Below are 17,519 nucleotides of genomic sequence, written 5' to 3' on the forward strand. Positions count from 1 at the left end.
TATTCAGCTGTCAGCATCTTGAATGAGGGTTTGTTGACTGTGCCATACCCTCTAGGTGGAGTTGGGGTGGGTATATCAGATCTTCTGAAGCTGGTGTTGCTTGAACTATTGTTCCTCCTAGTGTTTCTTAATTTTTGGTAAGGGCCTCCAGAGTTTGCAGTTGATTTCTTCCAAGTTCTATGGTTTGGTTCAACGAAATTGGATTGAACATCTGCATAAAAGCTTGTAGTTCTTCATTCAGGCCGCTGATAAAACTTGCTACGAAGTAATCTTCAGAGCACTCCCCCTTATTATGAGTGACATGCATGCTTTTAACTCTTCAAATTTCTCCATGTAGTCATCGTAGCTCTCTCCTTGTCTAATCTTATTGAATTCAGCAATTATCTTAGCTTCCTTTAACTTCTCAAACCTTGCTGAAATGAGATCAACAAATTGCTGCCAATCAATATCGATCTGTCGGGATGACAAATTCAGGTACCATTGTGATGCCCTACCATCAAAATGCATTGAGGCCAGTGTGACCTTATGTTGATCAGGAATATTAGGAATCAACATGAAATAAACTTGGCATTTTAACATCTACTAGCGTGGATTAGACCCATCAAATCTTGGAAAATCAAGTTTGAGAATGGGGTTCACTATATTAGAGCTTGACTGATCATGATACTTAACCCTGTAAGTTATAGGATTCCTGGAATTCACACCTTCATTGCCACCACTCCCTAGAATCGATTCCTCCTCATATTTTTCCCTATTCATTAACTGGAGTTGAATGGATGCTAAAGTATTGGTTAAGTGATCAAACTTACTGTTTACACTGCCCATTTGTTTCTTCATTTCAATTGCTACGCTAGTGATCTGCTCCTGTAATTTCATCTTAGATTATTCATGTTTTATTGCTTCCGATTGGAGAATCTAATCTAGCATTTTCTGTGCTTCTTGCAGCTCCTTGAGTCGAGTATTTTTAGCCATGGCACCAAGATGATGGCTCTAGATACCAAATTGAATCTTTTGATTGTTGATAATATTTATGAAATGTTTTTTAGTAAATAATTATTATCGAATTTTCATTTATTTATCACTATATTTGAATTTGATCTACAGTAGTATAATTTTAGATATTTATTTTATTTATAACTATAATTATGAATTGATGATTTGATTTGACGTTAATTAATTTAATTTATTTTATTTTCAACATTTAATAGCTAAAAAAATCTTTGAAGATGTTGGCCGACCCGAGGGAATTAAACTAGACTTGCTATTTTGAAGCTCGATCAAATTTCGGACCCGATACCAAATAGAATGGGTCGGGCCGACCCGGCACATTTGCCACATCTACCGATTACCTTTAAGAAAAGAAGCGCCGCCATTTCTGCTTCCACTGCACCTCTTTTTTGTGATGATTAATAATCACTTATTATTACAACTTCACCGGTAGACTCGAAAGGACACGGAAAAAGAATACACACACTTTGCCTTCTGCCCATCACCTGTTTCATTAACACTTGCCAACAAAATAAACAAATTCATCAACACTTGGCAAACTGAGAAAAATGAAAAGAAAAGAAAAGAAAAAAGAATCTCCTCTTTATATTTCAAACTTGTACGTTTCATCACTTATATATAATTAATATATTTATCACCTACATGCAAACGCATTAGATCAACATCAACATATATAACTTTAGTAATATATGGACATATTCCTATATACCTTAATGTGATCTAATCCAACGGTGAGGTAAGATTTCATTTGATGCTCATGAAATATGCATATAGAATAATTGCACAGAGCCACAGGTTAATTTGTGTCTTCTTCTTTTTTTTCAAAATGGTTTTTTTTTCTTGAGATTGAGATTACGGAGGTCCCTCTATAAATAGGAGCAGCACTACTAATCCTTCACTACCTCTCCTCTAATCTAATCCCTCTCCCACAAACTCTACTATTACTGCTATTAATCTACTCTCTCAACCCAGCATTCACTCCTCTCCTTTCTCTCTCTAGCTAGTCCCTTTCTACCTTTCCCAATTCCACTTGGATTTTCATCTGACTTGGGATACACATTGTCTATACAAGTTATACCTGCTGCAACTTCTTCCCCTTACTCTATACAGTTTGCATATACGATCATATATATATATATATATAGAGAGAGAGAGAGAGATGTATGTGGCGGTGGTGGTGGTGCGAGAATACGATGCGAAAACAGATAGCAGAGCAGTGGAGGAAGTGGAGAATAGGTGCGAGGTGGGGCCCAGCGGAAAACTCTCTCTCTACACCCACCTCTTGGGCGACCCCGTTTGTCGAGTCCGCCATTCTCCGGCTTCTCTCATGCTGGTAAAATTCACTTCTTCTTTTTTCACCGAAAATTCAAAAAATTTGACAAATATTGAAAGGATCGGATTATTAGATGACTTACCATCACTAATACTTAGTTAATAATTGGACGTTGGCTTAAGGTTAGTGGATAATAATGCCTGGGGCCAAACATCTCGTATTCGAGTTCATCACGTTTTAATAATATTGTAAATATTTAAAAGAAATAATATTTTAATTTTATAATGTATAGGTGTGTTAGTTTAGTGATAGAATCTAATACTTCATGTATTCAGTTAAAGAAATCTTTTTATTTATTTATTCATTAGCAAAAAAAATAAAATAATACTGTAATAATTAGTAATTTATGCGTGTTGATCTAGCAGCTAGGTAACAGTCGATTAATCATTGAGCTCAAAAGTTTCAAGTTCCACTGATAATGATACATATGCCTTTAAACTTTTGTTTATCCTAGTAATTTTAGTAGTGATTAACACTTGAATTTGCTTTTGTTCTTTTGTGGTTTTTGACGGTGGGTATAATTAAATAAATGCATGGAGAATTCAGGTGGCGGAGATGACGGTGGGTGGCGGCGGAGACGATAAGGATAAGAGAGAGATAGTGGGGATGATTAGAGGTTGCATCAAAACCGTTACGTGCGGAAGCAAGGTCTCTAGAAATGGCAAAAACTGCCCCACTCTCCCTCTCCCTCTCCCTCTCTACACCAAACTTGCCTACATTTTAGGCCTCCGTGTTTCTCCTTCTCATCGGTAATTACCATTTCCCCTTTTTCTATTATTTTCCTACAAATGTATTCTAATTTAACAACCAAGTCGTCTTATCTACCTAAATAGTTCGACAAACAGAATTTCATTCCGGAAATTGATTTTGTGGGCACCCTTTTACATAATTAATGATATCAAAAATTCATTACTTTTTTGGGCGGCATAAATTCTTTCTTAAACATGTGGGGGCGATTTCTCATTTCAATACTAATATAATCAATCATTGCTAAATAAGTTTTTGTCTCGTTGTAGGAGGATGGGAATTGGGCTGAAATTAGTGCAAAAAATGGAAGAGTGGTTTGTCGATAATGGCGCTGAATATTCATACATGGCTACCGAAAAAGACAATCTGCCGTCTCTCGAACTCTTCACCGGCAAATGCGGCTACTCCCAATTCCGCACGCCGGCGATCTTAGTCCAACCCGTTTACGCGCACCGGGTCAGGGTCAGCAAGAAAGCTACCATCATCAAGCTCAGCCCCGCCGACGCTGAGGCTCTCTACCGCCGCCGCTTCGCCACCACCGAGTTCTTCCCGCGCGACATCGACGCGATCCTCAACAACAAGCTCTGCCTCGGCACCTTCCTCGCCGTGCCGGTCGGGTCATGGTCGGGTCCGGACGGGTTTCTGGGCGGGTCGTGGGCCGTGATCAGCGTGTGGAACTGCATGGAAGTGTTCAGGCTCGAGGTCCGCGGCGCGTCGCGCGTGCGGAGGGCGCTGGCGGCGGGCACACGGGCCGTGGACCGCGCCTTACCTTGGCTGCGGCTGCCGTCGGTGCCGGAAGTATTCAGGCCTTTCGGGTTTCATTTCTTGTTCGGGCTGGGCGGGGATGGCCCGGATGCGGCGGGGTACGTGAGGGCGCTCTGCGGGCGGGCCCATAACCTGGCGAGGGAGCGCGGCTGCGGCGTGGTGGTGACGGAGGTGGCGAAGCGGGAGCCGCTCAGGTTAGGGATTCCGCATTGGAAGAGGCTATCGTGCGCCGAGGATTTGTGGTGCATTAAGAGGCTCGGGGAAGACTACAGTGAGGGGTGCGTGGGTGACTGGACTAAGTCACCGCCCGGTATGTCTATTTTTGTTGATCCCAGAGACTTCTAATTCAACGGATTTAAGCATAAACAAGTAACCTAAACTTAGCAAAACAAGAAGATATGAATTGTGGTGTTGTAATTGCTGTAAATGGGATTCATCCACACACCCCACTCCTTTGTTGTTTATTTTTCTCAACATCCTTATTGCACCCACACAAATGCAATTTTTATGTACATTACTACAACAGCAACAGCCTGATTTTTTATCATCAACTACTACAAATTTCGGGCACTGATATGATATCAAAGTATTTATAAAGGCTTCAACAAGTATATTTTTCAACTTTGCCAAATAAAATTCTTTAATACCCATGGGCGTGTACATTTTTATTTTATAAGCAGTGAAGTTTAATGTTTAAATCCACGCTTCTATTCCCCTCCCCCAAGGTCGATAAAAAAACACCTATATAATACTTATCCGGCCACGAAATGAGTACTCATTTGAGAGTGATACGAATTTTAAAAAATTCGTTAATTGTGTATAAATGAAATAAAAGATCTGTTTTTGTTGTGCCACGAAATGAGTACTCATTTGAGAGTGATACGAATTTTAAAAAATTCGTTAATTGTGTATAAATGAAATAAAAGATCTGTTTTTGTTGTGAGTGTACCAAAAAAGAAAATGAATACTTACTTAGTCGACGCACCAAAAATGAAATATGGTACTCATTTCGTGGACGGAGGGAGTATATAAAAGATGAGTTTCTTCCCTCCATATATTTTTTTCTCTCTCTTATTCCACCAATTTTTTTCACTATTTTTTCTTTTTTCTTTTTTCTTTATATTTTAATTCTTTTCTAGTCAAATTTAATTCCATATATGCATCTTAAATTTAATATAGTATAAAATGAATTTAAAACAAATAAGTTATAAAAAGAATTAAAATTTAAAATATTTTATTTTATATTTCTTCATTTAAAAATTATAATTTTTTATTTATATTTGTGTATGAAAATATTTATATATTTATTATAATGTGTAATACTCTATAATAGTAATGCTTAATGATAATTTTTCTTATCGAATAATTTTTAAATTTTGTTTAATACTATAATTGTCATTACATTTTGTACAAAGATGGAAATTTATTTTTTCAAATTCAAGATTTTATTGAGTAATTGATATGGATTATTTTATTTATTTTGTTTTATTTTTAAAATATATTTTGTATTTGTTTATATTTTTTGTTTAGTATTTATATTTATTTATTTAAATATATTGTTTAATTTTAATGTCCGTCGTGGATTGCACGAATGGCCGTACTAATTTTTCAATAAATATACTTGAAATTTATATGACGCAACTTACTATATAACCAATTTGGTATAAAAAATATGAAATTAACTAGCATTTTAAAAATATAGTATAAATTATAGCATGTTTATCAATATATTTGATACACAAAACTATTCAATCACATATAATAATAATATAATATAAAGTTAATATACTATTCTAGCCCATTTTAAATAGCAAAAAGTAAATTTATCTATGAAATAAAAAAGTCAGAAATAATAATTTTATTTGATATAAATATACTAATTTACCCTTAATAATTAAAAACAATAATCCAAAAATAATTAAAAAAAAACTTACTAACTTAGCATTACATGCATGTGCCCTCAAACCGTCGTCCATGACGCTATTATGCGTATGCCACCACCATATACAACAGCTTCTCTTTTTCTCCACCCAGTGGCGGATCCAGAATTTTTAAATTGGGGGTACAAAAAAATAATCTCATAAATATAAATACAAAAGATACTTTAATATTAAAAATAGCACATCTTAAAACATTATTGAAAAATTATGTGTATTACATAAAATAGCTTTAATTAAAACTAAAGACATAATAATACCTTAAAGTTGGATGAAATTCACACTCTAGGCTGCTGCGTGAGTGAAATTTTCTCTGACTCATAATTCTATCTCGACTCTCACCTATTTATCTCTTTAGTTTAGTTTGTATCTTTTTAAATTAATTAACTTATGCACATTACAGCCGCCTTTTTTTTTGGGAATCAAGGAGCCCTCCCTCCGTTTATAAAATAAAATAAAATTTAAAATTGGGCCCCAAGCCCAAATGAAATATAAGAATGGGGATCGGGAAGGTGACTCGCTTCTCACATTCAGTTATTATTTAGGAGTACAAAATATATTAAACAATATATTTAATACACAACATAATACTACTAAAAGAAAAAATTTGGGGGTACAGCTGTACCCCCATCGCCCCATGCTGCGTCCGCCACTGTCTCCACCACTGCTATCGCTCTACCGTCCTTACAAGGCGTATGTCGATTGATCGGGATCTGTTTCAATGCCGCTATCTCACTTCTCTCTCGATTCTCCAGCGTCGACGTCGCCTTCGTGATCGCTTGCCCTTTCTCTGGAATGGCTATTGTGTAACAGTGTTTACACACTTTTGCCAATAAGTGCGTAACAACGTAAAAAATGTGTTGTTACGAAAAAATGTGTAACAATAAATACATAATTATACACTTTTCGTGACTATTACATGATTTTTGCAAAATCATATATATCGAACAAAGCTCGTAAAGTGCATTTAACATTGTTACACACTACTAGGGTATTTTGATTAGATTGATTACTATTTATATCTCCGTCCGCCAAGATTATGGCACAATTACTATACCGGGCGTCCGCCAAGATTATGGCACTTTCCTTTTATGGCAATGGTCCCACCATTCACTTTTATATTTTATCCTTACAAACACTCTTTATTTACAAAAAACTCACCTTAAATTCAATTTCAACCACACATCTTATAAAGTGGTGTGACCCTTCCTCCACTACATCAAAATCATCATCAATTTTATTAAATGTCGTGCCCAAGCAATTTGTCATAATCTTGGCGGACGGAGGGAGTATAATTTTATCAATATGGTTAGAATTTCCTTTTACTATATAGTTTTGGCTAGATTAGAATGCTCCTCCATATAAAATATCAACATAGATATAAAAACATAAAGAATAATCAATTTATGTACTCCCTTGGCCCCTCATATTTATGCATATCTTTCATTTTTTAGTGCGTCCCCTAAATTTATGCACACTCTAGTTTTGTATACTACATTGCACATAATTTTTATAATTTTACCCTTGTAACTTACACTATTTATCCACAATTTACTTAACAATACCCTTGTTAATTTGAGTTATTTTAACTCTAATAAATTATTTATTCATGTTATGAATAAACCTTGATTTTATCTTGTTTATTAAATATTGTTTAAAGAGAATTAATATATATATATATATATATGTGTGTGTGTGTGTGTGTGTGTGGTTGTGTGTGTGTGTGTGTTCGGAAGTGAGCTAAAATAAAAACACCTCTTAGAATATAAAATAGGAACCATTTTCAACCCTTAGATCATCAAGATCGACAGTTGATTCATCATCTTATTGGATGAATTCATGATCCCGAGTTCGAATCTCATAGGTAGAAAAAAAAATTATTTTTCGCAATTCATACAGTTACACAGCGAATTCATACGTGTTCAACATTGAATTCATACATTTTAGCTAGTTCGTATTTATATATCAAGAAGTTTTTATACGCTCGCTCTTCCCTGTATATTCGAATAATACAAAGTGAATGAGAATAAATAATTCAAACAATACTTGGTTAAAGAAGAGGATTAGATGATATAGATTGCAGAAGAAGGATTAAAGGCTTTGTCTTTGGATTTAGGAATGTTGGTTAAACTAGCACACTTTGGCTTGAAGATAACTCCAACACCCATGTTTGTTACCTACCCCATGATCTCAGGCACGCTTTTCTTGCCCACCAAGCATATATAAGATCTATAAATAGGGACAAAACATATTGCATTCGACACCAGTCTAAAATACAAAGACATACAAGTGCAAGAGTTCAAAGCTATTGTTCCAACATCTTACACGACATCTAATTAAAAATACACCTTCAGTGGGAGACTCGTGTGTCTTAACATTTTTTGAGTGGGAGACTCGTTTGTTTGGGCTAGTCGGTAGGTTTGTATGTTGGATATTCATAGATTAGTTTCATTTAAAGTCTAGTTGTTGCTAGCATAATTGATAGGATGGAAAGAATTTCTTGTTCTAAGATTAAAACACATATCTATTAATTGTACCTAGAATGTTGATTCAACACAGAAAACTAACATCCAAATAACCTAATGTTAGATGGACAAATAAACAATATGCTACGCTCTAATGACCTTGATCTTCAATTCTTGCCCTTGACCTCCCATCAATACAAAGTAAGCCTTTACAGATTTGTCCTCGCCACCACTGGTGAGGGCAGCAGGAAGCAGCAGTGGATCTCCCAATCTTCGTGAAGGATAAATTGTTGGTTCTCCTCATGAATTTCTTGCGACTGGACCATTGTTGTTTGAGCTTCATTGCAGTCAATATTGCCTTTTTGTCTTCTTTTTCTTTAAGTAGTGTTGATTTTTAGTTACTTTACAAATATCTGGTGTTGTGCATAGGTTGTTAAATTTGATTTGATCTTTCCTTTTTCCAGTTGTGGTGTTAACCAAAACTTTCCATATTGTCTGAATATTGTAACTAGTTTTTAATATGTAGATACGAAATTGTAATGTTTGTGAGTGAGATTTAATTTGACTACACTAATTAGGATTTAACAAAATTAAAATACACACTTAATATGTGAGCTTTCTTTCCTTTTTTTGTCTAATTTAACTTCCTAAATATCTTGTCGAAAAGTTTTATATTTTAAATAATGAAACAAAGAGAGTATTTTTCAAAATAACCATAGTTTCAAAATTATTATTGATTTTCGAATAAGATCATATATCCTTTTATTTTTCTGTGTATTGATATTTCAAAAGTGAGTATAGTCTTTTAAATCTATATAGGCACGATTTTTGTTTGTTATCGGTATTTAAATTTTCATAGTTATGATTTAATATTACATTTTTATATTTGTCTTTAGTATTTTTCCCATATTCATTATTTTAGTAAGAAAAGAAATGATTATGTCCTCCGTCCACCACTTCTTGACCCCTTTCATAAAGACATAGATTTTAAGAAATTAGTTGAATATGTTGTGAATGGAATAAGAGTATTACATTTATTATAATTTTAAATTAATTAATTTGATTGAGTGGTAATGTTAGAATAGCAATATTAGTAAATATGGAAAAGTATTGAAAATTAAAATTAGAAGGATACATGGGATAAACTTACCAAAACTAAAATAAGTCGAATGTTGGTGGACGACCAAAATGAAAAAAACATGTCAAGAATTGGTGAACGATGAAACAAAGGAAGTAGAGTATTAGTTGTCACCTCCTTCGTCCCTCATAAATATGCATAATTGATCACAGCACAAGTTTTAATAAAAAGTTGTTTGGATTATTAATAGTGAAGAAAGAATCACACATTACGGGTATTATTAAGTATATTGTAGATAAATAGTGTAAGTTACAAGGATCAAATTGTGAAAATTACAATGTACCAAAAATGAAAGATATTCATAAATATGAAGGACGAATAGAGTATTTAAAGTTTACATAAAAACATGTTTTGCAAGAGTGTATAATGAATTACATTTGAAATTCTCATAAATTTGATAAAATTATACCCCCTCTATCTCCAGAAAAATATGCGTAATTTTTTATCTTAAGATGTCTCTCAAAAGCACCCACTTTAGACAGTACTTCACTCACAGTAAAATGAAATCCCTTTTTTTCACTCACCCACTTTAACCTAATATTTCTTTAAACTTGTGGCACCAAAAGTGAAAAATATTCGCAATGTATAATGCTAAAACGGGAAAGTTCATCTGAAACACTTGGCAACCAAGCTAAACGATGAAGCTTTAACGAAAGATGTTCAGTCGCTACTTCTACTGACGATCAGTATGGAAGTTAGATCGCATCATTAAAGATAACGAACATATATTTTATGATATGCGATGAAAACACTAAATTGAGCTTTTTCTGGCGTAATTATATGAAAATTCATTAAAATTCCTAAAATATGAGATAACAAAAGTCTAGACATCCATTGACATCAAACCGAACAAACATCCAAAAACAGAGATTAAAATGGGGCTTGCTTCAGATTCAGAGCATAAATAATGGTGCGGAATCAGCCTTGCCATGGCAGAAACATGGAGGTATATTCCCTTTGTTGCCGGAATATTGTACTCGTAAAATTTGAAGAATTTCAGATGAAGTGGAAAAGATGAAGCCCAAACGAGAAGTCAAAGGGGATCAGAAAAACAATCCCTGAATGAAAGCCAACAAACATAATACATAGGATTGGAAAAAGATTTTAGCACAACAAAATTTTATAGATCTCACAAGATACAACAGTTATCCATGCATTGATGCAACTTACTCATGTCTTCTACAGTAACAAGATACGTGATGGATTTAGAAGGTAATCAAGGGCATAGGCAGGCCATCCAAAGGCGAAACCACAATTTCTGCTTCATTTCAAGCAAAAGATAATGTAATTGAAGAAATCAACCATGAAAAATCTATATCTCATAAACCACACAAAAGCGCTGACACAAATTTGTGTACAATGGATGTCCAACAAACTCGTGGATGAATTAGATGATAAGCACGGCATGCAGAGCTACTCAACATGAATGATCGTACAAGTTTACAAGAGAAACAAGAATAACCAGGCACCTCGAATTTGACACGGTGACCCCTCCTTCAAATCCTATTGCCCACGACTTCTGCGGCTTTCTGCATTCCTTATTGGGTAAAAATAAGGATGGGCCTGCACAAGATTACAACCACCAGTCAGCAGAAAAAGATATGCTTAAAGCCGCAACTGAACAAAATTTTGAGCATTAAGTATAGGATTAGAGCGGATGGAGTATAAATTGGATAAAATGTTTCTTATGATGAATCAAAATTAGTATTGTTTCCAAATCTCAAAATCCATTAATAGAAACAATAATCCCCTGTGGCTTTAGATGTTGGAAACAGTCAAGTGAACAAAGAAGGTACCATTGCTTCCTTCGCAGTTGGCCTTTCTTGATGATCATATCGCAGCAATTTGTCAACAAAATCAATTGCCTTCAGATGATAAAAGAATATGAACAGTCAAAACACTATAACAAAACTTGATTACATGGAAATTAGGTTCTCAGTAGCCATATGGATAATTGCTTACATCAGGAACAGCCAAATGTTGATTATCAGCATTGATAAATTTTGTCCACGGCTTTCTACTATGCCTAGATTGGCACTCCAGAAGATCAGTACAATATTCTACTAAAAATTTATATAAACATACAAAAAGAAGAGCAAGTGCAAAGTTTCAGATATTTCACCTTCCAACAAGAGCAGCAAGATTTTGGTCTAATTCCAAGCGGTACTTGTTCAAATAGGCATTCAACTCATCCGTACCCAATACCTGTCATGTTATCAAGATTCCATACCTTACAAGATCGTATCAACAATTTAAACTACTTGCATGAAACTGGTAATGAATCTGCTCACATGCTAATCATTCACTTCCAAACATAATTGCCAAAGGATAAGTAAACTTAAGAAGTATTTATACTTTTATACACAAAAAAGGATGCAATTAAACCCAAAGGGAATGACAATCTAATTCAACAGAAGTTGAGAAATAATTGCTAGAACTTGGGACGCATTCCAATCTCCGCCATGAAAACAACTGTATGGAAGAAAAAATGAGTACAAGTAAAAGTAAATTCATTACAGAGTTATCTTTAGATATACCTTTGCAATTTTGACCAGTTGATCGTAGTTATCATGCCCATAGAAGAAAGGCTCCTTACGGAATATCTGTACACCACAAGCTTCATATAAGCATCATTACAAATAGGAACTTTTTATACTTATTTTGGGTATTACCATTCAAATTCCCATCTACCATCCACACATCACATCACAATAGATCATAAAAGTTACTCATTTATGGCTTCAACAATAGCTATGATAGATTAAGATGCCTAATATAATAGATGTGATTGTAGTCAATATTAGAAAAGAGAATGAACCAATCTTCTGGGTTAGCAATTTTAAAAAGAATCTCACCAATTTATATGTCCAAGTCCATTAGTATACCACCTAATTATGGTATAGCACATATGTAGAAGAATAGAAGTTTAAATCTTACAACAGACGGATAAAAGAAGAGAGCATACCATTCCAGCAAACATACAGCCCAAGCTCCATAAGTCTAAGGAGTAATCATAGTCTTGCAAATCAACAAGAAGTTCAGGGCCTTTAAAATATCTGCACATATGACAAAATTGTGAAAATGTATACTTGGCACAAAGCTAGAAGCTATATAATCAAACAAATGCATGTACTCACGCCCATGAAACTGTAACCATCTTTCAACAATTAAATATGGTGACAGAGCAGAGATCTGGGAGAAGAGCTTGAGATAAGAGGCTGCTACCCAGATTTTTAAATACGATAAGCTGGCAGAAGTGAAGCATGTGTAGCATGGCAATTTTTAAATAATTTAATTAATCCCTTGAAATAGTCACTAATTCACATTTTATTCTGACACCCAAGTTTTACCAATAGTTCAAATCTAGATAGCTTATAAATTTGCAAGAGACAACCAAGTCCTATGGTTAATCCAAATTTAAAATAAAAGCTAAAAATGTTCAAATTGCCTACTGTCCCTACATTTGTCAGATTATACATATAAGAAGTAACCCAATCAATTATTCATATAGGTCATAATCAAATGCATCCACTCACTCATACGAGATAACAACAAACCATGTAAATTAGCAATAAGGGCATCAATTAATAGGATATTTACCAAGAAATCAACCATGTGCACTGCAGTTGACAGAAATAATTTATAGACAAACTTGTACTTGACAATTAATTTCCTATCAAGAAGACTACAGAGAACTAATAAGGCAAATTCAATAAACTCAAAGTAAATTATTTTCTATAGTACATTTTTTAGATGTAATCTTCTTTAAACATATTTACCTTGAAATCAAGTTCATTATTTACTACCTATCTAGATGCATCTAAAGTTTCAAGATTTTTGGTTTTCACCAACAACACTTATATTTTATTATTCTAATTAAGTTATTATATTATCATTATCATAATAACAGGGTTTATTAATCAAGTATATGATAATGAAAGATGCATACATAGAATTAAGAGTTTGAGAAGATGTGTACAACATTATAAGAGTCCACTTTAACACTCATCAATTTGTTCACTTCAGCTAAACTAAACAAACATCTTCATTCTTTCTCTCAAAATTGGACTTACAGAATCAAAATTGAATTCTCGTCAAGTAAACTATCACTTTTCAGAATTATAACACCCTACCTAGGTCAAGATAATTCATTATTCCATTTGTTATCTACCACAGATCTTTATGCATCTATTCTATCATTTGCATGATCCAGCAACCTGTGACAATACTACAAGTTTAGTGCACAAGGGAGTTCTAGATAAGAATAAAAAACTGTCAGCTTATATATAGTTGCCTAATCTGCAGCCACAGAGCTTTAGTGAGACCACATCATGCTCATGGTTCAAATTTATAAGCTTACTAGTACTAAATACCAAATACAAACTTCTAGTAATCAGAACCATTATTTAGTATGTCAGAACAAATATTTGAAATTGAAATCATAGCCATAGAGATAATTAATACAATTATTTATTACTATGTTAAAGGAATATATAAATTGACCTAGAACTTGAAAAGTCATTGTTGGCATTATGTGCTGCAAGAGAAATAGACACAACCCCACTCCATATGCAAAAGAGTAGCATACAGCTTGGGTATGAAAAATCAAATAGAACAGTTGTACAAAATCAAGTCTTAAGTTGACAATAATTTAAAGTGGATATCTTAATACCAATCAGAGCATTCATTTAAACCTCATTCATCATAGACAAAAATAGAAACTGAATATCAGAAGAATTTTCTCTTCCTTTGACTTGGTAAACAATCCTACATGAGTTTCATTTTCTTCCTCCATAGTTGGTGGTGGTTTATAAACTATACTTCATGATTCTCTTCCACTAACTAAACCAGAGCATACATATCAGAAACGGAAAGAACAAATTAGAAATAGAAATTGAAAAAGGGAAGTAGATTTTATCAAATAGAGTATATCGAACAAAATAAGACAAGATCATTAGTAAAACCATAGGTGAAGAATGATGGCAAACCTAGAAGCAACACGAACATTATACTCTTTCCCTGGATGGTAGAACTCAGCAAGTCCCCAGTCAATGAGGCGGAGTTTACGCTGCTCGTGATCTATCATGACATTGTGGGGCTTCACATCCCGATGCATGATACCTTGAGAATGGCAATAGTCTAAAGCCTGTATAGCATTAAAAAAGCTTCAAATCTTGAGAATGGCAATAGTCTAAAGCCTGTATAGCATTAAAAAAAGCTTCAAATCTTCTCCATCAGGATACATCATTTCTATCACAGCAAGAAGAGCTCAGGAGAAGGTGAGTGCAGGTGACTAATTTGTTATAAACAAGCGCATGCTCATTTTGATATTAAACAAGCCAAATAGTCAACTAAATTAACAAGCTTAATGGACTCAAGCCCAAGAAGCCATAGTCTCATGCATGCCAGACTAGACTCCGGAGCACACTTATAAGCATCATTGCTGCTGGTGCTGCTACCCCAGAATCAAGAGCAGAACCTATGGCAATTCCTATTTCCTTTGTTGCTTGTCAGTTTTTCTTCCCAGCACAATAAAAGAACTAGGTCCTCGAATTTACTCTTCATGATTCTAGCAAATGCATGCCAAAAATTAAAAGAAAGCAAACTAGTTATAGTTAAAAACTTAAAATTATGTTATATTCTCCAAGTTCAAGTTGGAAGGTAGGAATCATAATGATGGACATCCACATAAAATGTCTAGTTTTAAGGACTTGATCCATTTAGCTCGCTGTTCTTCAACAGGTTACAAAAAATGTGAACACAAAAATCAAATTGATGATAAAATTTGATAGAATGGCACATGTCAAGTGAATCCCTAGAGTAAATATGCAAGCAGAGACTGAAAACGTTTGAGAGGATAAAGAAGAACGAAAAATATTTCAATCTTCAATCTCCAAAATTTATTCAAACGGTAAATGCAAATGAAAGAAGAGACGTACCTTCAAAAGTTCATATATGTAATATCTAATATCAAAGTCTGAAAGGGTGGGATACAGCACTTTAAAGTCTGTATTGTTCACATGTTCAAATATAAGACTTGGGGTCTTTGATTGCTGGTCCCTTACAATATCAAGCAACTTCACAATATTTGGCCCTCCACAGAGATTCTGCAAAATCTTAATCTCTCTCTTGATCTGCAGAAATGGATACTATCGATCATGAGAGCCTTAAAACAGTTACAAGTGCAGTACCAACAGAGAATAGTATATTAAACAAACTATGAATTTAAACTTGCTTCACAATGAACCAGAATAGGTATTCAAGTGACAAACTTCTACTACATTAGATTTTTTTTCTCCTGCATTCATATTATCTCTTCTTAGTAGTTAGTTCTCATGAATTATCCCCCACTTCTGGCATTTATCTTTTCCATTTCTCCTTTTAGCTTTTCCTTATTCTTCTGCCACTTGCCTCCAACTCAACCCCCCATTGAAAACAAAACAAAAAATCTAAATACCAAAAAATAAATCCTCGCTATATCTACTGCTTATGCTTAACCAATAACGGCATGATTTACAGGGGGGAGATATGGAAAATGACTTCTTTACTAATTGAAGTGAAACAAGAGTCTTCAGACCCATTACTTCTAAGGAAGTTTCTAGCCAATTAATCTATTTGATTGATTGTTCAGAAACATAAACAATCTCTCTTCTCCCCCTTCATTTTAGTACAATCTCCTCAACCCTATTCCCCAATTCTCATAAGCTATTATGCAAAGGTAAGAGATGGTAAAATCAATGTCAGTTTTTCTGTCCACGTCCTAGTTAATTGTATACCATACAGCTCCAAAGCATGCTTATAGTCATATCACTACAGCATGAACTGATTATTTCAGCTGATAGCTGGAGAATTGTTATAGTTGGCATTTGAATCCCATAATCTACACAGGGCTTAAAGACAGGCCCGTAACTGGAATTGGTCAAAAAACAAATCTCCATACCACCCAAGAAATAGCATTTTTCAGCAACGCAACTATCTTGAGGAACAATAAATTTATCAGAAAAACGAAAATACGAGACCTTCTTCTTCTTGACCGGTTTGAGGATTTTGATGATGCATTTCTCGTTATTGGTTACGTGAATACCCTCAAAAACCTCGCTATATTTCCCCCTACCCACCTTCCTGACCACCTCGTAATCATCTTGCTCCCTGTCGCAACCAATCGAAGCCAAAAGGAATCAAACAAAGCCAAAAAAAAACAAATTAGAAATTAAAGAAAAAACAATCGAGCAACCCAATTAATTACCCCCATTGAACAGTTAGCGACTCGTAGTCCCAATACTCCTTAGGGCGGATAACATTGACGTCTGAGTAGACCCGCGCCTTCGACGGGGCTCCAGGCCGCCTAATCGCTTTCCCGATCTTCTGCGACATGGTTTCGAGCAGGGAGCGGCGGCTGACGGAGGTTAATTGCTGGTCCGGCGGCGGCAGAGGCGGCGGTTGGCCTTCTTCCTTCTGGCGGTAGTGGTGTATATTCTGGTGGTGGTTTAGAGCGAGCGGGGATGCTAGACGGTGGACGAGGCCGGGCGGCGAGGAGCGATGAGGGTGGTGGCGCGACACGAAGAATTGGAGAGGCCTTACGGCCATCAAATGGTAAGGGTTATTATAATTTGCGTTCCTCTGCTGCTCTTCTTTTCCATGGAAACCCTTTTTCCCTTTTTCTCCTTTCGTATTTCTTTTTCTATTTCCTTTCCGAATTTCGTAACTACCTAGCGACGTCGTTTCATGAGAAATGGATAAGGCTAGAGGGTTTTCGAATTAGGTCGGACCCGCATGGAAAGTTATCCTGCTCCGCTTCATTTCGTTTTGGATCAGAGTTTTCTGATGAATTAATAAGCTTGAATTCTCTCTCAACTACTATAAATTTTCGACCTAAATCTTAATTTTTTTATTTTTACACCAACAAACTTACAAGAACAAAAAAATAGCATGCATTAAACTTGTTTATTCGATAAACGCTATACTTCTAATTTGAACATTAATAACACTGAGATATGATATCACTACCAATTAATTGAATACATTAATTAAATTGCTGCAAATAAGGGCATAATTGGTATGTATGAATCAAATTAAGTGAAAAGTAAATAAATTAGTATAGTATCAGTAATGGAATGATTATGAGA

General features: G+C 34.8%; 2 protein-coding genes across 4 annotated transcripts; one reads left to right on the forward strand and one right to left on the reverse strand.

Moving 5' to 3' along the window:
- The first annotated feature begins 1,669 nt into the window (after nucleotides 1-1,669).
- Nucleotides 1,670-4,474, forward strand: LOC131021549 (probable N-acetyltransferase HLS1). The gene is made up of 3 exons (XM_057950784.1): nucleotides 1,670-2,341; nucleotides 2,888-3,090; nucleotides 3,358-4,474. The coding sequence occupies exons 1-3, from the start codon at nucleotides 2,168-2,170 to the stop codon at nucleotides 4,196-4,198; spliced, it is 1,218 nt and encodes a 405-aa protein (XP_057806767.1). The 5' UTR covers nucleotides 1,670-2,167; the 3' UTR covers nucleotides 4,199-4,474.
- A 5,627-nt stretch (nucleotides 4,475-10,101) lies between these two features.
- On the reverse strand, nucleotides 10,102-17,228 carry LOC131021548 (casein kinase II subunit alpha-2-like). Of its 3 annotated transcripts, XR_009100987.1 has the most exons (12): nucleotides 16,640-17,105; nucleotides 16,413-16,542; nucleotides 15,333-15,527; nucleotides 14,382-14,539; nucleotides 12,359-12,449; nucleotides 11,931-11,996; nucleotides 11,516-11,598; nucleotides 11,356-11,419; nucleotides 11,190-11,258; nucleotides 10,863-10,956; nucleotides 10,564-10,651; nucleotides 10,102-10,451 (listed from the first exon to the last, which is right to left on the reverse strand). XR_009100987.1 is itself a non-coding variant. In XM_057950782.1 (11 exons), exons 1-10 carry the CDS (start codon nucleotides 16,978-16,980, stop codon nucleotides 10,897-10,899), a joined length of 1,257 nt encoding a protein of 418 aa, XP_057806765.1. In that variant the 5' UTR covers nucleotides 16,981-17,105; the 3' UTR covers nucleotides 10,485-10,651; nucleotides 10,863-10,896. The 3 variants fall into 3 exon arrangements, 2 of the variants coding, with proteins under 2 accessions (XP_057806765.1, XP_057806766.1); XM_057950782.1 differs by lacking the exon at nucleotides 10,102-10,451 and having other exon boundaries at nucleotides 10,485-10,651; XM_057950783.1 differs by lacking the exons at nucleotides 10,102-10,451; nucleotides 10,564-10,651 and having other exon boundaries at nucleotides 10,698-10,956; nucleotides 16,640-17,228.
- Nucleotides 17,229-17,519: the final 291 nt, after the last annotated feature.

This window comes from Salvia miltiorrhiza, chromosome 4, assembly GCF_028751815.1.
Source record: "Salvia miltiorrhiza cultivar Shanhuang (shh) chromosome 4, IMPLAD_Smil_shh, whole genome shotgun sequence".
Classification (NCBI taxonomy): domain Eukaryota; kingdom Viridiplantae; phylum Streptophyta; class Magnoliopsida; order Lamiales; family Lamiaceae; genus Salvia; species Salvia miltiorrhiza.